The sequence below is a fragment of the Poecile atricapillus genome, chromosome 3 (assembly GCF_030490865.1).
Source record: "Poecile atricapillus isolate bPoeAtr1 chromosome 3, bPoeAtr1.hap1, whole genome shotgun sequence".
NCBI lineage: Eukaryota > Metazoa > Chordata > Aves > Passeriformes > Paridae > Poecile > Poecile atricapillus.
The window spans coordinates 41,798,403-41,823,487 of NC_081251.1; the positions used below are offsets into that span (position 1 = coordinate 41,798,403).

Consider the following 25,085-nt stretch of genomic DNA (forward strand, 5'->3'; position numbering starts at 1 on the left):
CATGCTGTTGTGTGGGTGCCCTAAAGTAATAACTGGATGTTGCGAGCACCAGTGGAAAGGGAACGGAGAATGAGTTTGCATGATCTCAGTCTCATCAAACAGCTAGGAGATGTGATCCAGGGATACAGGGATTCTGAATGGATAACACTGACTGTCAGTAAAAACAGAGATAGAAATTGGCATACTGCAACATTATTAAAGTACACGAAGACACCAGTTATGAAAATTGGATATCTACACCCAGAATGGTCTAACTGGCCAAAGCTTTGGTTATACCTGCATCTGTACAATGGCAGCCATACAATATCACACATAAGCTTTGATGTTTAAAACTGGTTTGTCTAGAAAACCAGGGCATTTGCACCGGTTTTGCTCCTACATGAATGAGTAACACTTCACATTGATATAATTTGTTACTGTCTTAACTCAAAAATATTAATTTCTAGTATCAGCACATCAAACAGGAGTAGAAAGAAGGTTAGTGGAAGAATATAACAGGTGCTGGAAATCCTCACCTTCTCAGCAGCTAAATAGAAACACTAAAGCAGGGGGAAGGGGAGAAACTCCTGTTCATTATTTTTAAAATTTATTCAAAATATTTCTGTTGGTGTTTTATTGCTTTTTGCACCACTTATTATCACCATGGTTAAATTTCTTTTAATCTAGAATTTGAAAGTGAAACAAAAATAAGGAATTTATATTAATGGAACAACAACATTCTTCTCACTAGCAAATCAATTTTTGCTTCTCATTTATCTATTACTTTGTGCCCTGCATTATATATTGTTATATTAACATAAAGTAATTTACTATATGGCTTTTTATGGAAAAGAAATTTGAGATGACCAGAGGTCTAAAGGTGTCTGCAGAAGCTTCCTTAAGCAATAGCACACCTATTTCCACTGCAGTTTCTGCTATCAGAGACAAAAAATATTAAAGAACTGTCTGCTGACATAGACCTCTACATGTCTCCATGACCTAACAAACTGCTGCTCATAATGTCAAAATAAATTACGAAGTTACAAAATGGATCTTGACACGAAATAAGTTGGAATTACCATACAGTTGTGAGTTTGAACAGCATTAGGCTCAATTAACCATGTTTAACTATGTTAACATTAAATGCTTATAAAAAGTTATACAAAGAAAAAGGTAATATTTAGATAATCTGTAAACTATTAATCTTCCTAAAAATTACAGACAATGGAAAAAAACTTGGAAAAAACCCTTATGTAAATGTGCTCTGATTCATATCACAGCATGGAATGCTTGTAAATAAACAAAAAAATTTCCAAATAAATTAATAAAAAAATCTTATGATCAATAAATCATATGAAAGAAAATATCACCCAATTTAAAATGTTATTTTATAGTTTATAAAATATTAAGCCATGAAACATTCTAAAACAAAAGCTGACTGGTGAGGGGGAATCAAGCAACTCAAAAATGCTTTCTTTTATCATTTAAATCTAGTCTACAAAACTGAAACACTGAAAACAGCCTAAGTTACAGTAACTGTGTGATAAGAATGAGTGGTGTCCTTTGGAGCATAACTTGACCAGTTAAAATGTATTTTTATGTGAACAGAAGGGGCCTCATAATTCAGTGTTAAAAACACGCTGCTACAGAAAATATCTTCCTTTTTCTAAGCACTTTAAAAGAATTGCTGATGTCAGGTTAAGTAGAAATAGCAAATATTTATCCTCACATCAGGGAAGGATTAGAGACTCAGAACAGGTTACAGATTTTTTTTAAAACGCATTTTATACCTGATAAGCTTTGTGACTGATGCCATATACTAATGGATTTGCTCTCATCCGTACATAAAGATAAGTGTAACTTATCCACTTTACTGCTTCTTCCACATTAGTTACTGTGCCAAGAGCAATCTGGAAATAGGAAAAGAGAGAAAATTAAGTATATATGTTACAGCTGTACATAAGTTCTTGGCTGAAAACAGATTCAGAGTATTAGCATGAGATTAAAGAAAGTGTAGGGAAATTTCCAATTTAAATAATTTTGAAATAATCCTAAAACAATAACTTGACCAATTTATGCATCTTTATCTTGTGAACATGCAATAACACGGGTTGCTTTGACACAATACTATAGATACAGTGACCATAAATGATCTGTCTTACACGTCTTATGACTTCTACAATTAAAAGATGTTATTGAGCACACTTGTTATAAAAATAAAAAGACAAAGCAAAATAATTCTGTAGTGGATATGGCCAAGGTAATTTAAAGAAGATTACCTGAAAAGAAAAGTATCTAGATTTAAAAGATTAATTTCATCATGCCAATGTGAAAGCACTATCAGGTCCAAAACAAAATGATACCAAGAATCTTACGGATTTTTCTTCCTCATACTTGGCAATCTCTTTATATAGAGTCTTTATAAATAGTTTTCTCCTTTTGTAGCTGTAAGTCAAACATACAGGTACCTGCTAGATTTTTGTTATATCAAAATATAACAAAATTGAACAGGTAATATTCAAATATATATATGAAAACATGTTTATTTTTATTTTAAGGCTAAATTAGGTATACCAAACCATTTTTTGTACCAAGTGACTTCTTTATTTTTTGAAAATTCAATACTTTTATCACCAAATTGTTGACCACACACACATTTTCACTTGATAACTTCAGCTCTGTTTCGTACTGGCTACATTCATGAGAAGCATTTACCACTTAATTCCAGTTAACCTGATTTTAACAGAAAAATTTAATATTTCCTGCATGTCCCATGAAGAAACTTTTTTTGGTTGTTGCTGGTTGTTAAAACAAGCAAAAATCTCTCTTACCAAAGTTCTGTGATCCATTACTGTTTTTTTAAAGCTATTTTTGTTTTATTGGTGTTTGGATTTTATATAAATCTGCCATGTGACTTGGCAGAAATAATAATAAAAAAAAGCCTATAGAACTGAGTACATATGCGTGTTCAGACCGAAGTACCTAGGCTTTAATAACAATAGTGACATTCTTTTTCAAATAACATAAATATCTGCTAAAAATTAAGAATGAAAGCCGTATCTGCCTCAAGTAAACTTAAATCCAGCAAAACCTTGTTAATGTCAATGTCTAATAGCATGGAGTAATCCAAGGCTTTGCTTAACACATTTTTCAAGTGGTATTTTGTTCTTCAAAAGCATAAGGAGGTTAGGGGAAGTCCCACTGTATTGCTTTTCAAAGCATATAGCTACATAATGCACTGAAAGTAGCAACAAAAGCATTCAGTTCTCAACAGACTACTACAGGGAGAACATGGAATAGAGCCCACAGGTTACTGTTTCTTGATTTGTACACAGATTATTTGGAGCATTTGGTTTCTTTGCATGACTCTAATATCTTTCAGTGCACAACCAGAAATAGCTTAACAATATAGTCCACTAGTAGCATATTAAACAATCATTTTCATAATCATGAAAACATAATATTCTTTTTACTGAAGACCATGAAGACAAAAAGCAAAACAAAACACCCCTCACTTTTTCTTTCCCTCATTTGTTCAAATATCATATTCTATTGGTATTCTATTCTATTGTAATGAATTATTTTAATAAGTTAAAAGCAAAACTGAAGGAAAAAAGCAATTGTGAAATACAAATTTACAGTTTCAGATCTGGTACTGAAATCTAATACTGCACTGTCCTTCTTCCCCCAACTTCAGTAATATGTGGTCAAAAAAACTTAGACTAATTTCTAAATATTTGCTGCCATCTAGTGCTCAAGTAAAGTTCTTATGGACTGAAAATTTATCCTACATTAAAACAGTATGAATGATCTAATTTCCCAGTATTGCCTCAACTATGTATTAGGCATTTAGCTACCGATGGCATAATTGATGAGTAGAAATATTTATTATCTTGACATTGTACTGTCCAATTGCACCAATTGTCATAAAATTCTTCTTATTTTTCACAGTTCAAATGTAAACAATGGTGTTTCATCACTTACAGAATGCAATTTTGAGTGCAACATTTATCCAACCTACTGTATAATTTTAAATTACAGCAATAATCAGCATCACATAATTTTACCTTATTTTGCAGAGACTGAGTTGCCATCATTGAGCACTGTGCTTAGCAGCTTTTATTGTTATTTATTTCATTTTGGTCCCCATATTTTTTTTTTATAAGTACTATATCACAAACTTTATCAAGCTGAATGATATTTCAGAGGGGGTGGTCTTGATTTTCAAAAAAGTGTCAACAGATATAAATAGGATAGCTTTTGGGGTCAGTTTTTGAAAAATTAGTTTTTTCTCTCTGATATTTCTGTAGATAAGAAAATGGCATAAAAATATTACTGATAATATATACTGAACTTATTATATAGCGTAACACATTCATTTTTTACATATATGTGCCTTTTTCACTAATATAATGTCTGTTATTGTTGTATAATTGGGTCAGATTACACAAAGAAAAGAATATACATATAAATGGAATATTTGTTGTTAAGGTAAGAGCAAGGAACCTTTCTTACAACCTAATAAGCAATTTTCTGTTTCCTTTGGAAACCAGTGGATTTTAATTATTATTTCAGCACCATAGAACTATGGTCTTATTCCTGTGAAGCTTTTGAAATAATTAATGCTACTAGAATTGTCCCAAGTCAGACAGAATCTCCTGTGCTTTGCCCTATACCCAAATCAGCCATTCAGTCAGCCAGCTGAGGGTTTTTTTCTTTTTAGGAAGGATTCTGAAGGAATTTTTCATCTCTTCCGAGAGCCCTTTCTTTCAAGGCAAAAGATTAAGAGGTTTGTCCAGACGAAAAAGTCACCACGTTCTACATTCCTGTCTTCAGAGGAAAATTGCAAGCACATGCAAGTAAAGCACACACCCTGGGGAAGGTATATCCACTGTCCAGCACTGCAAATCATTTCCTAAGCTCTCTGGGGAAAGGAGACATCCCAGCAACAAGCTGGAGCCCAGCTGTGGTTGTCAGGGAGGGCTCTATCAGGTGGAAACCATTAGGGAAGGAATGGTGACCTGCATTGTATGAGCTATTGATGATAGTTCCCAGATAAGTTAAAGTTTTTGGTCTAATTAAATCACATCTCCTGCATCTTATCTTTCTTCCTGTATTTCCAGAAAAGACAGCCATAGGTATTTTCTGCTTGCCAGCTGGTCAGCTGCCCCAGGACTTATTCCTCTCAACTACGTACCTTAACCACCTGTTTGTTTCATTCCTTTTTACATTCTATTATGCCCACTGGCAAAATTTCAGCAAAAAAAGGAAAAGGACATCTCCATACCTTCATTGACAATCATTTACCATTTACTATTCTGCTAATTTTTAGGAGGAAAAAACCCCACAAAACCAAACCAAAACTCAGATCTGCAGGAAGGAATTCACAGTGGTCTGTGAATACACTCATTCTAAGTCTTAATTTTGGTGTCAACTCAATGAAGTTGGATGTATTTCAGATTTTGCCACTCTGTAGCTGTCCCAGAAACCAAAGCACTGAAGCATCAAGATCAGATGTCTCTGAGGTTAGGTAACAGCAAGTGCTGAAGGGCAAAATGTGGCAATGAGGAAGAAGCACCATATAAATTTCTCCTAAATTTTTTAACTATTGCATCTCAAAGTCTTCAGTTAAAGGTATTGGCTTTGCACTCTGCTATCTTTAAATGGATTTTTATTCCATTTTTGAACAGTTTTTAAAGCACTTTTCTGTTTAGAAACAGCTCCCTGTAGAGAGTTCCACTGTCTAACTACCCAGCTGATTAGATGATTTTGTTTTCTAAACCTGCCACTGCCTCATTGCAGCCACAACATCCTGGTTCTTGTCCCAGGAGAGATGCAATCCTTTGCCACATTACTTCACTTATTACTTTACAAAACTCTGTCATAAAGTCTTTTGTTGTCTTCTGAAGCATACAGAAAAATTGGTGGGTTCTTTTCATAGACTTTGATATATTTCTTTGCCCACCCTCTCCGAAAATTTTCTGTTTCTAGAAAATTATTTTTTATATGGGGATTAGAAATACTGCAATTTGTTTTGCACTATTGCCCACATTTTCAGTCCCGCGCCACATAAGTCTAGGTACAAATTTCAAGGCCCTGGATTCCACTTGGCAATTGTGTGGCTAGCATTATATGCTGTATTACCCCAAATATCTGAGTCATTCTTACCATCTACCTATTTCTGCCAAGAGACCTGGTCTAGATAAAAGCAATTTCATATTCCTCTGGAAACATGAAGTCTTCCCATACTTTCAACTGCTGCCTTCAGCTTATCAGCCCTTCTTTCAGCTACTGGTGCGTCCACAACAAATCAAGAATTTCAGCAATTCAGCAGTGCTTCTGGCCTTTAATTTGTTTCTCTCTAGAACTAGAGAATAAGCATTTGGATTTCCTGAAAGACTTGTAATAAAAGCAGATTCTGCTTGCACAATAATGTTGTTTTATTATCCATCAGTGCAGATTTCCTGGTGCTAACAACAGGCTCTGTTATGGAGAAGATGACAGTAGTCATCAACACACTTCTCTTGATTTCTGTAACAAATCAGTCAAAACCCATGTATTTTGTAACCATACAGTCATTTGTTACTACCAAAGGGCAGAAGACGACTAAAATTGAATGTGCTTCCTACGACTATATCCTGATTCATATGATGGCATATATTTTAAAATGTAGGGTTTTTCCCAGAATAGTGCAGCCTACTGAAATAGTCATCTCCAGATAAACTTAACAGCTTCTAAACCCCCTGTATCTTTCTCAGAGAATTCCACCTCGATCAAATCAGCATACACAGTTTAGACTGATTCCAATTATAAGGAAATTATAAAGTTAATTTCCAAAAAACACTGTCACAATAGCTCCTTGTCAGTGCTTATAGTATTGGTTACCTGTAATCTGGCAGGTACTAATTTTTCCAGCATGTTATGAAAGGAAGTTAAGTAATATCACACATGTTGCTTTCATGCCCTTGCTATACTGTTGTACTCCATTGCTATTTTTACTAGCAGTGGCATATCACAGTGATTAACAAAATTCTGACTGTATCTTCAACTTCTGTAACTGTATCACTTTATGGAATCTGGAGTAATTTCAAAGCCATGAGTACATGGTTCTTTTCAGATTACTACTATTACACAAAATCAGAAAAAAACCCTAACTTTCTAATATTTATTTAAAAAGTAGTAAACTCCTCTGCTGTAAAAGAAAGCCTACCCAACCCTTATTTCATTGTCTACTTCATGTATCTCAAAAAAACCCCAAAGCTCTTCTATGAAATCCGGCTGGATTTTTTTCCTAGTGAAAAGTCACATGCTATATACAAAATCAGATAACTCTCCCCTGACTTACTGGGGTGCTGAACAGCAACCACAAATAATCCTGACCTGCACAACCAACTTTAGGCTGTAAATTTTTACTGAAAATGTGTAAGTTGCTACTATGCAGTTTTAAATAACTGAATATCCATCTAGTTCCACTTAGAGAATACTCAGAGGTGTCTATCTCCAGGATCCTTAAGTGTTGTCAAAAGGAAATGGTTGAGAGCAATATATTTGCCCGCTGCAAGTAAGCCTTCCATTTATTTTTCCTTTTTATTTTGTGGTAGAAAGAGAGGATGGGTAAATTGCAAAAATGCTGAAAAACTAAAATAAACAAACATGTGAGAATTGTGTAGATAAAACAACAAGCATTTTAAAAAGACTATTCTTAATAGACCAAACAAACTTTACATCTTTCAAAATGATAAGCAGTTCTATGTCACTGGTCATTTCAGTTTAGCTAAACTGCTTGATATAACTGACAAAATGTCCAGTGCCCTTGAAAAAAATGTTAAAGCCAAGTCCATTATTCTTCCTACACTGCAGTCAAATATGTGAATTTACATATATATACAGGTTATATACAGAAAGATAGGCTTTATTTTCTTATGAATTTTACTTTTCAGTTATGCAGAACACTTACTAAACTCTAAAAAACCGCTTCTGATTAAAAGGTAAATGCTGCGTTGCTACAGTTTATCATAATGGTGTTTTGACCCTCCATGCTACTTTGAATACCTAATATCTTTTCTAAAAGGCCACCCGTTTTCACATATGTAGCAGTTCACTTAAACATACACCCCCCTACACACTAACAGTAATAAAATATGTACAATGAAAATTTTACTAAGTGTGACAACACTGCATTTCTGTTTCAAATAATGTAAACCCTTTAAAGTTTGCTAGTTTCTCTAAACAAATCAAAGGTTACCTCTGCATTTAGGTTGTCTGCAAGGCTTTCAAGAAACTGGCTTTCAATTGGGTTCTGCTGTGTAAGAAGAGTCAGGTAATGACTGAGTTTATCATGAGTTGTAATAATGATGCCTTCTCCGAATTTGTCAAACTGAGGCCGTCCAGCTCGACCAAATATCTGCATGACATCTAAAATTCCAAGGTCAACAAAGGAGCCTCTTTTTGCAGCATATATTTGTGTTCCCTGGTTGAGGAAAAGTTAATAAAAATTAACATAAATACACATGAATATAATCCTGATGAGCTGAATACTGAAATTAGGCAAATACAGCATGATTTCAGAAGTGTACTTTAACTAATCCTTTCATAATCTTTGATATATTTAAATCTTTACTATACAAACTAGACTCCCACTGGAGAGAATCAGTTTAATGAGATATAAATAACATTTCAAGTCAATCAGTTATTTCCCCTTCCAGGCCCAAAATTCACAAGAGATCTTGCTATCAATACTTTACAGGTTCCTTTTGAGACAGATAACCCCTTGCAGAGTAGGGAAGCTCTTACCTTAATAACAACAGCATGAGCAGGCAGATTGACACCCCAAGCGAGGGTAGCTGTACAAACCAGGACTTTGATATGTCCATTAGAAAACAAGTTCTCCACCAAACTTCTGTCTTGCCGCAGCATTCCCGCATGATGAATGCTAAATCCATCTGGAAACAGCTCACGTAACTGCTTATTTCTGGATCTCTGTACCTAGAATGGACAAGAATAACAATGAAATTCACTTCTAATTACAGCACAAGAAGTATTGTATTGAAAAAAAAATACAGGAAAAATATTGAATATTATTATGAGTCGAAAGAAAGGAGCTATTTCTATTAAAATTGGACTTTCAATCAAGGCCAGTTTGTGATGATTTTCTATAAATTAATATTTCCATACTCGTTTTCTGAAGAATACACTTAATTGTATAAAGGACTGGAAGAAGTTTAATCTTTGTACAGAAGTATTGTTTCAATTAAATGGAGATTCAAATTAACTAACAGTGAGTACACTGAAACAGAACTCATCACTTTTCCTTAAAAGCAACTCTTTCAGACTGTGCAGGCAGCTTGAACAGGCTTGAGGCAGCAGGCCACACGCACTATACTTACCATGAAGGAGGGGACACCCTTCCTCACCACCAGCCATTGTATTACATTACACTGCATACAATTCATAGTACCAAATCAAACTGTTCATCTACCCCTCATTTTCTCTTTCCCATAGGCAGGAGGCTGGGATCTCAGTCTGCAAAACCTCCAGACTCCTGCAGTGTAGGAGGTCTGTGAGCATTATTTCTGGGCGCTGCCCTTATCATGCTTTATCTAGACTGAACACTGACACTAAGTTATAAACAACTAATATAATTCCCTAATTTGCCCCAAACACTTCTGATTTTCTGCCTGTCTCTTCCACATTCCCACCTACTGCACTAACTGCCTTCCAAAATAAATTGCTTCTAAATATGACACCAAAAGGGTTGTGGTAATGATGATTCTAATCTTTATCTTCGTCTGGGGAGAATCTCTACTTTCCCAAAAAACACAAGAAGGTTAAGTAGTGTTTGACTCTCACTGTATTTTGAGCCATGTGTACTATAGTGAATTAGTACTAGATAAAATTAGATAATTATTGTTGTTACTGTTGATGTTGTTTTATCTTCATATTTACCATTTCCTGACACAGAGCCACCAAAAAGTTGATTTATGGGGTACAGAGTGGGCAAAGCAAAGCAAAACATGGTTCACAGTACTGGCAAACTGCCAAACATGAAGAACAAATCTCTGCAAACACAGAAATAAATAGGGAGACGAGAATGCAATTATAAAAGGAGGATATGAAAAGAAAAATATTGCAGGAAAAACACATTTCTCAGTTTCTCAATTATCCAGCTCCTCAATATCTGATCTTTCCCACTTTAGCAGTAATTATTTACTATTCGTTTAAAGGAAATCAAACTCAGCTTTTAAACTGCACATGACTTTTGGCAAATTTAATTAACTGCTGTAGTGCTTAAAAGTGAATAAATAATAAATTGATAAAGTGGCCCTGCAGTTCATGAAGCTTATTCTTCATGAGCTAACAAATGGAAGCAAATATTTCATAAAGAGCACAGATGCACCAAGGTTTCCATTTATTGATTATCAACAACAAAATTCACAGGTTGTGGAAAATTCACTTCAGCTGCATACCTTACTGTGACATGGAAATTTGGATTGATCTTGATTATATCTGGGACTTGGTGTATGCATTTAACTATGAATTAGCTCTTTTCTTAAGAAACTGATTAAACAACTATCAAAAAATTCACTCTTTCAGTAGAACTTTTTGTATTGGTGTCACATGCCTATTTTATATGTATTTAAGTATCTACTCTTCGAAACCCACAATTATTCAATATTAAAAAAAATTACACTTTAAATATTAGAATCTTAACTAAGAAAGCAGAATCTTGCTCTCAAATCCTCACAATTTAAAAATTACATACCTTTGTTTGTAATTTGATCGCTTCTGTTACTTAATGTATTAAAAGACAGGGCAATATACAAATGGAAGGCTAAGAACAGTAGAATTGTGTACTACGCATTGAAGAAAACTATTTGCTTACGGTTTTAGGAAGTACAATTTCATCAATTTAAGAGAAAGGAGCTTGTGAATACAGTAAAAAGAAAGAGGAAGGAGAAAGGTTTGTGACAGAAAGCGTATAAAGATAGGGCAATGCTAGTCTGACTATAATTCAATATTTACAAGCTCAAGTTTAATCAACTTTTCAAAAATGCAGTTACACTTACATGTATCCAACTTGTTGCATTTAGAAAGAATAAAAGCCTAGTTCTAAAATCTACTGCACATTCTCAAACAACATCTTTGAAATATTTAATATGTATAGATTCATTTATTGAATCTGTGAAGTGCTAGACTTCCAGGTTACACAGCTAACAGGTTAGAAATATATGAACTTTTTTTTCCAAGACAGAAAATGATGAGCTTTTTTAACTAAAAAAAAAAATCACAGCTCACTTTTGACATAGGAATAAACCAAAAGCTGAGGAAATAAAATTGCTGGTTATTTTGGATGATTCTATTGACTGCAGAGAAATGGAATTAAATTTCTTCCCATAAATTTGTGTTCTCTTTAAATTACGAAGATACAAGGCAAGTTAGTTCAAGAACAATGATACAATCCAATTTTATAAAGTTCACCTGAGAAAATAAAATAAAAAACCAATTCCCATATCTCAGTGATGCCTTGAAAAATTGCTCTCACAGTGTATCATTTAATGGCAGCACATCTGCTTTTAAACAAACGTTTTAAACCCTTGTAATAATGAAGTGCATGGCTATTGTATTTAATCTGGAATTTAAAGGTTACAGAGACAACAAAACCAAGAACTACTAAATAAAGGAAGAGAAACTATAGAAAGTTATATTGCTTCCACTTTGCTCTATTACAGAGGTTTTGCTTAAAATTTATACCAAATGTTACTAAGTGCCTCAGGTGTATGGAGAAGTTGTTATTATGAGGTATAGCACTGGTCTCCTGATTAGAATTGATTTTCTTTCCCCTCCCTTATTGCTCAAGAGGGCTGTAGATTTATGACCTTTGCTTACATGTGTGTGTGCATCTAAAACAGTATGTGTTAAATTCCCAGTTTAACTTGCTGCCACCTTTATTTTTCTCCTTTAAATGTCTTGAATTTCAGGCAACTCTTGATTAAGACACATTAAAAATGTCACAATTAGACATAGAAAAATGTCCTGCTTAATTTTAATAAGAAATGGTGCATACATAGCAGGAAAAAAATGAATTCCAGCTTTTCTACTGAAGACTTAAATAACATCCTTCCTTACCTCTTTCATGCATCTGGTACCACAAAGGTATCATCATTCATAACAACTATAAGGTGTACACTCTGAAACATGTAGTGAACCAAAGAATGAAATTTTTAATAGGTGTGTAGATACCTTTTTTCCCATTTTATATAAAAAAGAATGTAAAAAAGAGCAATAAAGCTTGATTACAAGAAGCAGCTGCCAAGAAATTCCTTCTTGATTAGTGAAACATGAATTCATGGTTTGTTTTGTTTGTTTTTTTTTTTTTCATCTCCAACTGCTACTCTCATCTAGGACAAACAAAGTAGACCTTCACTTCTTGCTATCATAACTTTTTTTCCTTCAGTAGATTGACCATTTTTCTTTTATGCTTTCTCAAGATACTGATTGAAATTTTGAATTTGGGTGTTTTTCCCCATTAATAATGTGTTTTTTGACTCGTGCATTTTCTTTCAATAACAAAAATGGCACAAGCTATTCTAGCATTTTTCTCATGATCTCCTTACTACAGCAAACTTCATGCTCATGACCATATGACTCAATCATTGCAATTTCCTTTCTGTGGAGTTCACTATAGACCAGCACTTGCAGCTCGTTCAGAATGCACCATTATATTTGTTCATTGCTTTGAGCAATTCTGAGCAATTTATTCCCATCCTCCATTCTCTGCACTGTCCTGACACCCTGCAAAGTAGTAGCTCTTAATTTTGAGGCCTCATTAGCCTCACTTGATGAGTGCTGGAGCTCAGATAGCACAGACATCACAGACACCTACACCAAAGTAAGGAATCTTTTGCTGCAGCCTTCAATGAACAGCAGCTATAATTAGTACTACTGCTGTGTGATGAATACTGTTCAAGTATATCCAAGTAACTATTTTGTAAAGTTGCTCAAGACATTCGAAAATGTAATTTGTAGGCTGACCTCAATTGTTTTAAGTCCCAACAAGACAAAAGCCTCCTCTGCCTCATTCATATTACTAAGACTGCTGAATCTGCTCTGCTGATTCATTTTAAGAATACCGTCTTTCAAAATGTATGAGATCAGGGTAGGATGGAAAAAGTGTCCATCTACTCCAGAAGTAAAGGTCAGCTGAGAGAAGCAGAATGGAAAAAGGAAAGTTAACAAGTCCATCCATAGGCTTACTCCTGTTCCATAAATTTAAAAGAACTAAGTATGAGAGAAACAGAAAGAAAGAATTGCATGATCACTCACCATTTTTGCTCTTCAGAATTTACTACATTCATATTGCATATTAATTTACCTATATATGTAGGATGTATATATGTATATATATCCTTTTATTTTCAACTTCTGTTTCAAAGGGAGAGATCAAACCTTGGATGGTGTAAATAAAACCATAAGAGTTGTTTTTTTTTAAATATAAGTTCAAAATATAGTAATTTTTTATTACAGGGAAAAAATATGAGACTCCTTTATATGCAGTTAGAGAAGTACATGAAACCTAGAGAAAATACTAACCCACGAAAGATAAGCAGTAACATTATCATTGTTATAAACTGTTAGCAGTTTATGACAATCGTATGGAGAAATACAGATTTGAGTCTCAAGGGAGAAAAAAGGTATGCATTTGAAGTACAACAATTTTACTTGAGGACTGTCCTTTTATTATATAGAACTGTTACTTTTATTATTCCATTTGTATTGTCTGCATAATAATTAAGCAATCAGCAGCTGTTTCTAGGACAAGGATAAAGCAGTGTTTTTGGGGGTAGCAGTAAGATTACTTTCCTTGCTCTTTCCTGGGAACAGAGGCATTAGCTTCACTGACTGCTCACCCTGCAACTGGGTCCTGTAGAGAGCCCAAAAACTACCGAGAGCTCTCCTCGCCAAGATGACACACATGACCTAGCAGATCATTTCTTCAGGGATGTAGGCTGCCCAGTACACTATTCTACTTCATGAGTATGCATGCTCATTCTCTCCATCTTCACTTTTTTAATGCATCTAACTGTCACTGTAGGATACAAAATGATTCACATGGACACAGCTCAATGTATGATAGGGAAAAATTCTGTGACTCCAGTATTTATAGATTCTCAGCAATGCCCAGGGATTGGATAGTTAGGTTACCACCTTCCCAAGCACACTGATCATGAGAAACGTCCATCAAAAGATGTTTCTTTGAAAGAATGTATAAACATCTATGTTTATAGTTACTTTTCCTGGAAAAGTGGCTGGAAACTATGAAAACAAGATCAGAAGGCTTAATTTTCAGGGCAACATCTAACTATTCACTTTGTATAGTTATCCTGAAGCAGTATCTCTTTTCCACACTTTTTTACTGGGATATAATTAGTTGGTACCTGGCAAGACATTATTTGAAGATGGTAATTCTAACAAGCAAATGTGAATCAGTTTGAATTTCTTCTGGAAGAATCAATAATCTGATTGTCTCACTCTGGCAATTTAAGTTCACTGTATTAAAGTTAGAATTTTTTAAACCTATGAGTTACTATCTGATCAATTTACTGATATCACCTCAGTTAGTTCTGCAAAGTGCTTTAAAAACACCTCTGAAGGAGAAAGAAAGGAGAGTAGCAGGACTGCTCCAATCAGAACAGCATAAAAAGAATTCAAATAAATTATACTTTGATGCCTTTTTTGATTCGCAAAGGAAGGAGGTGTAAGGCAGAATTTCTGGCACAGTTTTTCTATTGCCCTGGCCTTACCACTGATCCTAACTTATTTATTTCATAAGGTTGTGTTTCATCCAGTCGGTACTTTAAGAAGTGATGAATATCAGCTAAAGAAGGAATTGGCATGGTGTCCAGAAATGTCTTGCATTTCTCACTGTGTTCTTTTTACAGTACACTGTTACATCATAGCAGCCCCATTTTTTTTCCATTGGAAAACTTACATGGTACACAGAGAATGAATTATTCTGTGGGAAAAGGAGGAACAGCCTTCAGATTTAAAAACTTGAGCAAGAGGTAAATGTTTAATGTAATCTTTGATTCCTCAGGTCTATAATCTATAATGCATTAGAAGGAAGTGTTTACAGACCTCACTGATCAGGGAAGCTAAGGAAATGTAGTATAATGTTTAAAATGTTGCACTTTTGAGCCAGCCAGACAAGCAAAGAATGAAAGAAACATGAATGCAAGTCTGACCATGCACAAATGATGGATTTGCAACAAGTCACTGAGGATGTTGGTAGAGCTTCCAATGACCTCACTTACTGCCTAGCAAAAAACACCTATAAAGCAAAATAGGGAACTATTTGTATAGACAATACACTACCTCAACTTGAGCCAGAATTTTATAATATGGACCAAAGTAACCTAACATTTTACTTCAAGCCAGACTGTGGTGCTTGTCTTAAAAGTGAATAAATTACTGATTCTCAGATAAAAGGTTTTAAGAACTTAGCTTGAAAAATAATTCCAGCAATAGGTTTAGACAGAAAGGAAACGTTCATTAAAATCACCCAGTTTAAGCATCACCTCTCAGTGAAAATAACAGTATTTTTCATATATTGTACAATGATAAGCATATTTCTCTTGTTTATAGCAAGTGAAATAGAAATTATATAGAGAAATTTTTGTACTGCTTCAGTATGCTGAAAATCTGGACATCCCCAGATCTGACACCAGTCTGTGACTAAATAATCTCAAATCTTACTAAGACAAGTGTCAAAACAGTTTAACAACAACATGGAAATGCACATCAATTAAGATTGAATAAATTGTATAAATAACATCACAATTTTAAATTTCACTCAAAATCGTTTCAGTCACAATCTTCCTTTCTCATCAATTTAGAATTCAACCACTCTCATTCTGGGAACAGATGTATGAAACATGTAAAATACAGCAAAGTATCTATTTGTCTCCAGCCTTTGAGACAATAAGTCCTGTTGTCATATTTGTTAACCACTTGGAGTAGACAGATGAAAAAAAACATCAATCTCAGTCTGTTTTGCTGACAGCAGAAGTTTTCAGTATGGTGTTATAAAACTAGCTGGTAGGGAAGATATACAGAATTGAAAGAAATTGATAGGGAGAGAGTTTGATGACATGCAAGGATGAATTTTACTGGTTTCACTTTGAATACTGACAACCTCTGGAGACCTAGTTAAACCTTTTGTTGCTGTGCTTAACTGTGCAAAGATTTCAATATTTCTGCCTCAACAGGAAAGTGATACTACATGGTGTCTATAAAAATATTTGTTATATTTGAGAACACATTTTTTGCTTTGCAGTACTCAAAACTGCCACTCTGCTGAGCCATGACAAGACTGAATGCATTTTTAGCGAGAAACAATGAAAGCAGAAAGTATTTTAAAATTCTTTGCGATACTGTTGCACCTTACTCAATACATATCATATCTACATATACATAACTATTTTTAGCCTTTTACCAAAGGGAATGCTGACTGAGATATTATTAAACCTGCAAGAAAAATATTTCGTGAACATTAAGCATATTTCTCACTTCCTAATTAAACCACAAATGTCCACTAAATTTCACAGCTATGCAAAGTGACAAACCGAGGATTCTCCAGAAGAATGGAATTTTTATCACAATTCTTATAGGTAATGGGAAATGTGCAGTATGAATTAATAGTTTACATGATTTTCAAATAGTTGTAGACTGGCATTATTACACATGACCATGAAAAGCTGAACCTTATCTTAAACCAGGAAAGTAATTTTTAGAGAGATGGGCATTATTAAGCATTAAATGCTAGGTTATGTTAATTGTTAGATTAAATGTTAAATTAGATATCATGGCTTGCTTTCTTCACTCTTCTAACATCTGTCCTACACAACATGGAAGATGAGCATAATAATACTATGAAGACATGATAAAAAATCCCAGCAGTCATTAAAAGTGACAGAAATTCCTAAACTAAAAATGTCACAATTATATTCACCACTCATTAAGTAACTCGAACTATGTAACTTGAACTTTAAAAAAAAAAACAAAAACAAAAAAACAAGAAAAAAACAGAAAACCAAACTGGAACATGATACCATCTGCAGCACTGTAAACCTTGCTTTTTTCACTGATACCAGGGCAATATGAAGACCCATAAGGAAATTCATGGTGTAACTAGCATCACTTAAAGGTTTTTGGGTTTTTTATTGGTATGCTAACATTAAACAAGTCTCAGAACTAAAGATATTTCATTCCTCTTGTGCCTTTGATACTACAGAAGAATTTCAGGATTTCTTAGTAACCTTTGTAGTTCAGGGCTGCCAAATGTTAAATTTCACAAGACAAGCAGTTTTCAGAACTCTGTAAAGGATATGTAGGATCACACATGTTTATGTATTTTCATATTGCAATGTTTATACAGTAACATCTGATTAATTATATTAAGTGATAATTACTTACTTTATTTGATACAGAACTAACAAATAAAAAAACATTAAAAAACTAATATACCTTTAAGGGTGAGACTAGTAAAACCTGATTTCCTACGAATTTTATATTCCCTGTGCCTCTGGCCCAACTCAAATGCTTGTTCCATCTGGTTTCCCTAACCTCATCTCTCCCAGAATTATTTCACTGCATTACTGTTTCATAAACTTTTCCACTGCACCCTCCAGACAAAAAAATAAATCTTGAAAATGGCATCTGTAAGGCTTATGCTGATTTTCAACACAACCATCCAGTTATTACTAACACCTTTGACAATTATGTTGTCTTTTTTCGCTAGTTTGATTCCAAATTACTTGCAGCCTACTCTCAAGTTCTGCAATTTCAGTGCACAACTGTGAAGACTGTGACTCTTGAACATCACTCAAAATCAGTTTTAAAGGTAACGTGATGTTTCCATGCACCTGAAAGAGCACAAAAGTAGCACCTAATAAGTGACAGGACAAGAAGGTTTCTATTACTATGCTCTTATGGCCAGCAGACTGGGGAATTTGGAGTCAGTTTGTCAGCTAAACTGAGGCACCTATCAGGGTTGCTGCCAGAGGAAACCAGCAGATGCAAGAAATGAGCACTGTGCAGTCACCTCCATATACCTTAATTTTATGCCCAGATCCTGTTCAAATGTAGGGCATTTTCCCACAAACCTCTGCTAAATTACAAGATCCCTTGTAGTTTCAAACTTTACTGATAAAAAAATCAGGTTTTTTTACTCTCCTCTCTTAAAAAAAACCTTCCCCTCAAATCCAGCCCTTACAGTACCAATGTTTTATGTTACTTACTAAGATTTTGTTTGATACTTCATGAAGTGTGCAAAATAATTGCTTTGTAAAGTTTAGAAATCACAGTGATGAACATATTTATGTGTAATTAAATACGGCTTTGAAAGACTGTTTTCTACCTCTACAGTTCTTTAAGCATTTACATAACCTAGCACGTATACCTCCCACCCAAAGCCGATATTTTGAGCAAAGGAATACTTAATTTTCTTGTTCAAGTAGGTTTTATAGCATATTTACAGAGATTTGAGAAAAAAGAATACTGCATTGCTGTTAATTTATCCATCTTCCTTGGGATTTATAAACAAGATTAGAAACCCTCTGCAAAACTGAGGAGATTGGTATTGTTAAGCTATTGTAATTCATATGCTGTTATTTTAAAGCAGGATATATAGTTTCTTCATCAAGTTAACTTTAATTGTCTTACATAGCAGGTAAATACAATTCTTATATTTTCTCAGAGGAAATATAAGAAAGTATCTCACATATCAAACACACCATGGAGACCAAATTATCTGGTAGGGGAAGAGGTAAGGAGACTGTTACTTTCTCACTTAGTACATAGCAGCACAAAACAGGTGAGAGGAGAGCTGCTGTGCTGATTGCTTGCACAGTCTCTCTCCAACTCTCATTAATTTCAATTTTTCACACTGTGTTTACTTATCTTGCATATATTAGTGCTAATGACTGCTCAAAAGTGTCAGATGCCACACTATGAGCTTCATTTTCTTTAATATAATAATTATATTAACATTCTTCTGTACGATTAGTAGTTATATAAGTTAAAATCATTACATCCTTCATCCATTTAGTCTCCTCAAAAGAGCTTTTCATTTCACAACTCCACCCTCTTTTAAGAGCCTGTGAAAGGTTGGAGGTTAGTGATTGAAAGCAACTGGCCATTTGTGGAGCTGGCAGGGTGCTTTGCTCAGGCCAGGTTTGCATCCCTGCTCTGCCAACCAAGGGCAGGAGAGATTTTGTATGTGTGGTGGTGAAACCTCTAATCCCCACAAGGCAAATACTAAACAATGCCTTAAAGTAGTGTTGTGTACATATTTATTAGTACATACATTAGTCCATATAACTTATCACTTGAAGTAATAAAATTTTAGAACAGAGTATCTTTTTATTGTTTTAAGTAGAAAAAATAACTGAGGCTGAAGTAAAAACACTTAAAAATAAAAAAGTGATTTCCCTACTTTAAGACTGAAAGCAAATTCTATGTATATATAATAGTTCTGTAACTATCACTGCAAACACATTGAAAACATAGAAGCTTTCCTAGATAAAGACAACCACTTGATCTGTACAGAACTGAACCACACACCATGGCTTAGTGCCAAGGCAAATATCATGTTTGCAGCATTATATAACACATGCACACTACAGGGTTATCACCAGGATATCAGTCTTCAGTGGTTTCAAGATGGTAATACTGAATTATGAATTAAAATCAGAATAAAAGGAGTGAAAAATCTTTGACTCTTGCACTCTGAACAAACTTTTAATTAGAATCAGTGTGACACATAGTTTTAAAACTTTTACTTGCACTTGATTTTCTCATTTTGCACTTTGAAAACTCTCATAAAATATGCTATATTGTATATAAAACGAATGTAAACAACATAATGTATATGTAATAATATAAAAGACAGAGTCAGAGAGGATGAAGAAAACCTCCAAGATCACCAAGTCTAACCTTTCACCTAATACCACCATGTCCCCTAATCCACATTGTGAAATGCCACATCCAATTCTTTTTTCAATACTTCCAGGGATGGTAAGACCACCACTTCTCTGGGCAGCCTGTTGCAATGCTTGACAACCTTTGTGGTGAAGAAATTTTTCTGCATATCCAGCCTGAACCTCCTAAGGTGCAACTTAGGTGTGGCCATTTTCCCTTGTCATATCACTGGGAGAAGAAGCCAACTTTCACCTAGCCACAACCTCCTTTCTGGTAGTTGTAGAGAGCAGTAATGCCCCCACAAAGCCTCCATTTCTCCAGATTAAACAACTCCAGGTCCCTCAGCTGCTCCTCATAGGACTTGTCCTCCAAGTCTGTTGCTCTTCTCTGGACTTGCTCCAGCACCTCAATGTCATTCCTATAATGAGAGGCCCAAAACTGAACACAGGATCTGAGGTGTGGCCTCACCAGTGCGGAGTACAGGGGTACTGCCCTGGTCCTGCTGGCCAGACTACTGGTGATACAGGGCAGGATGCCTTCTTGGCCACCTGGGCACACTGCAGGCTCATATTCATACTGTAAGGCAAAGCTGGATATCATATCATCACTTATCTTTAGCAACTGATTAACACATCTAAGAATATTTTACTTCGTGAATTCCAGTCTAAATGTCAGAAATTATTAAACAAAGGTATCTACTTCTGTTAATTTTGTATTTGGATATCAGTTATATTTTTTAATTGATTTTTGAGCTCCAAATATGGAATTGCCAATTCTGTTGTCAAGGAAATTTTACATAGAATGGAAAGAGAAGGGCTATGCTTATCTGTAACACTGGCTGTATCTCTACTAACCCCAGTGAACACTTGCTGGAGGGAAACCTAGTGAGCCTGTTTTCTGTAACATTATCAGACAGTCTTTCTGATAATACCTATAGAAATGGACTGATGACTTATAATTGTTGGCATAGCCTGTTCATTCTTGAGATCAACCTAGAACATACTCCCTTCTCAATTTATTCTTTGAGAAGGCATCATTTAAGATAAGCAGTTAGTTCCACCACAATTGTTTAATCTGCAGGCTGCTAGTATGGAAGGTAAGAGGGCTGGCTAATGCGGTCTGGTGCGGAGAAATATCTCCAAGTAAAAGCTAAGTAACCGTGTGACCATTTGAGACAGGCCACTTGACATCAGCTTGATACGGCAGGTTCAGTCTGAGATTAAAACTGCAGATGTCTGCACAGCGATCTGCACATCTGCAGGAGGAGTCTGAGCGCCCTGCAGTCAGTGGCAATCAGGCAGCAGAGCCTGTGCGGTGTTTCTGCTCTCTCCCATGTCTGCTCATGGATGAACTTGGAATCCTCTTGGCTCCATTGCCTGAAGTGCACTGAACTTCACCAACTACAACAGCAGCTCAGACACATCACACATTTGTAGTTACCATGTGCAGTCTCCTAAAACCCACGTGCTATCATTTTAGCCAGAAAAGCAATCCATGTTTCAAATTCCGACTGATGAACGAGAATTATCCTGGATAGAATAAAAGACAAATTACACCCTCAAATAACTTTCCATTGCAACAAATTTCTATTGAAACTGACTCAGGTGGCATTTTCCCAACATTCCCAGATGGCACATATCACTAATAGCTCTTAATTATCACTCAATATTACAAACAAATTGGAACTTAAATTATCTGCCTTCACACTAATATCTGCTTATTCTGATACTCATACATTAAAATTAATCAGATCATCTTACGTCTTAAATGCTGAACGTAACAGAACTAAGGAACACCATAGTAAAAATAGGAATGGAGACTTTACATCCTTTCTATTGACAACAGTGGCAGATTAATCAGGGGACATTATTTATCACAAACTCACTTTGGACTTGTTAGAATCCCTAAATGTAATTATGCAACCCCAAAATTACATTCCTATAGCCCTTCCTTTGTGATGGACAAATAGATGCATAAATTCACAGTCTGGCATCACCAGACTCAGTACAGGTCATAGTGCTACTTGAAAGTATAACAAAAACCAGTTTTTCTCCATGTGACAAAGCTAATAAGCACATACTCCAACTGAAATGTTCCCAAACTGTGGTCAGACAAATAATGAGATTAAATGCCTAGTTAATCTCAATTTTTCCCTAAGAAGAAAAAGGATGAGATGTTATGTGATTTTTTTTTCCTTATCTGTGCAATTTTCTACAGTTATTGGTCTAATTTTTAGTTTGAGAGCAAAATTTCAGACTTTTTGGTGTTAAACTGAGTTGACTGTGAAATCCCAAAGTTGTCTGAGATTCCTGAGTATAAATTCAGTCATAGGGGAAAAGAGATTTCCATTAATACCAGAAGTAAATGTAAACTTTATGAGGAATTTCACTCTTACCCCCTCAAAATTCCAAAAGAAAATGCTTTGTAGAGTACTGGCCCTCCACCATTAAACATGGTATATATTTTATATTACGGAACAGAAAACTGAACTCAAGGAAATCTAGATTACGGCTTTAACTGATGAACTGCCATATTTATATCAGTTCCTTTACAGTCACAAAAAACCCTGACATTTTTCCCTCTGAAAAAGACAGAAACACATAAAGCCATTTGGCAAATCAGTGTTCAATCAATCCTCATGCATTTTCTCCAACTAATCCCTGTTCTGATGCTTGAAGCAAATTTCATACATATATTTCATAAGGGTAAATACAAATCCAAAAGATATATTGATTTTTCCTATTCACTATTAAGCGTTATTCTGATAATCATAACAATGAACAGACACAGAGAAATAAATGCTTAAAACTTTCAAATTTTTAAGCTCCCTAAAATATGCATTGCTCAAGAATTTTTATATCTTTTAAGAAAAAGTGAATGCAGTCCATATTATATTGCTACATATAAATATGTAAATGTACTATACAAGTACACTATACATTATAATCTTTACACTAGTATCTTATCTGTCCTGCATTTTATAACATCATCTATTAGTGGATGCAAGAAGAGAAAAAGGAAAGACTAAAGATGAGAGTAAGAAGAAAAAATTATCTTTGAAATGTCATACAAATGTAAAGAACCCATATTTCAGGTCAAGAAGAGAGCTGCACCTCAGGCAAATGCCTGGAAGTCATATTTTAATTCTCAGTCATTAAAACGCTCAGATGTGAAACAAGGATTAAGGGCCTTTACCGACCATAAAATCACGGTCATTTATGTTGTGTTAAAAGTTTTGGCCACGAGGTGGCTCTCAATACTCAGGATTGAAAACCATGACTCGAAGAATGAAATAAAAATCTCGATTTGCTTTGTTTTCTTAAAATTGTAACTGATATGTTTCACCTCCCTTATTTTAGGGCATATTTATTTCTGCACTAAGAAAATACTTTGAATTTATTTTAAATTCCAGCAAAGAGGTTTCTAGGCTCAATCTATAACAGCAACGTTTTCCTGTAGTCATTTATTTCTCCCAAAACTGAAGCCTTTTTGATAGTTGGAATTCATATATACATAACTGAAATAACCTTATATACTGCTTTTGATTAAATTAGTTCTCAGCTATTTACCAATACTAGTTCAATTTCATGATGGAAACTATTAAGCTTCTGCCTAGAACATGAATTTGTACATGGACAGCATCTTATAGAGTTTGTTTTTTTCTCATGTGCTCTAGCTATATTATTTATGTAGTTAACTATCACTTTATTTTGCTTTTACAAGCTTATTAATAGTTGTGTGTTTTTCTGGCAATCTTTCACCCTTCTCTTTAATTATTTTTGTTATGAAAATATCTGTTTTCATTCAATATCTGATTTCCTCAGAAGTGTGAAAATCTGAAATTTAAAGAAACTGGAACAGGTAGGATAAATTAATAAATACGGCTATGACTGCCAAGTCAGTAAATCTGACAGTACTCAGTAAATATGTGATGCTGAATCAAAGAATTGTAGATCTGTACAGCACTCTGAAAACTACAGGAGTCTCTTAGGACAATCATCTTGGATATTTTCCTTAGACAAGAGGTCTTGGTGGTTACTTCAAGGAATATGTCCCCTCAGAGGAACAAAATCTAAGGGAATACCTGAAAATAACTATTACAGCTGTTTTGTAACTACAGGCCATGGAGGAAGAAACTGGGTATGTTTTCAATGTTTCAAGGCAGTAAAAACATTTTTTAAACTAAGTTATAACAATCAAACAAAAGCCCAGAAAATAATTTCTGAGTGTAAGGGATCATTAAAAGAATTATAAACAATACTGGTATATCTATAAAAGTGTTTTAAATCCCTGAATCACTGGAACAACTTTGCATTTTCTTATTGCTTTCAGCTCCAGAAGCTTGCAGAATGTCCACATCTGCAGAAGTTAAACACTGTGCTGTGTTTTCTCTATGAAACACTATTTTGTGCTGTATTAAGTTGTGTCCTCAGGGCTTACTCCAAAGCCAACAGTATATTTTCCATTAGTTTTAGTATGTTTTCCAATGAGATCCTTCAACTGTAAACCAGCTAGGACTCTGTTCAATTATTCAGCAATACTACAGTTTAAATGAAAGCAGGGAAATACAATATTAACAGTTTCAAACACTTCAGATTTCTGATTTTTGTCCCTGATAAACATACAGAGCACAATACTTGGAAGAAGTGATCACTAGAATCAAAGACTTTGCCCTAGAATTCTACATTTGATTACAAAATTCCTGTATATCAAAGCCAGAGATACCCTCACAGAAAGAAAATGTGCAGCATTCTTTGTCCTTGGTTCAATGGCCTTTGATTCCCTGGCATTTATTATTATCATTATGAAGAGTTTTGAAAGGCTTTTGCAATGCTTTTGATACTCCAAATTCAAGAACCTCAGGGTTTGCCCTCCCACACTAGGCTTTTAGCATTTTGTCAACAGTTCTCAATATTTTAGAACTTCCAAATGTGCAAGTCACAGTTTTTGTCTTAGAAAAAGGAAAAAAGACAGAGAGGAATCCCTAGGACATTAATTACTAACTTGAGGTCATCACCTTAAACAAAGCAATAATGACAGCAAATTCAAGTTTCATCTCGTTGTGTTAGCACTCATAGATCATACAATATCCCCAATAAAAGACAGATCCTTGGAGTAGTTAGCAGAAA

The 25,085-nt window shown here is 34.7% G+C and overlaps 1 protein-coding gene across 1 annotated transcript in view; it reads right to left on the reverse strand.

Annotated features, from left to right (window-relative positions):
* ASCC3 (activating signal cointegrator 1 complex subunit 3) overlaps positions 1-25,085 on the reverse strand; it is a 253,573-nt gene that overhangs the window by 91,094 nt on the left and 137,394 nt on the right. Inside the window, exons 15-17 of the mRNA XM_058835623.1 lie at positions 8,773-8,964; positions 8,225-8,449; positions 1,770-1,889 (exon numbers count right to left, since the gene is read on the reverse strand). Of these exons, the coding sequence (XP_058691606.1) occupies positions 1,770-1,889; positions 8,225-8,449; positions 8,773-8,964 (537 nt within the window). The remainder of the gene's footprint in view (positions 1-1,769; positions 1,890-8,224; positions 8,450-8,772; positions 8,965-25,085) is intronic.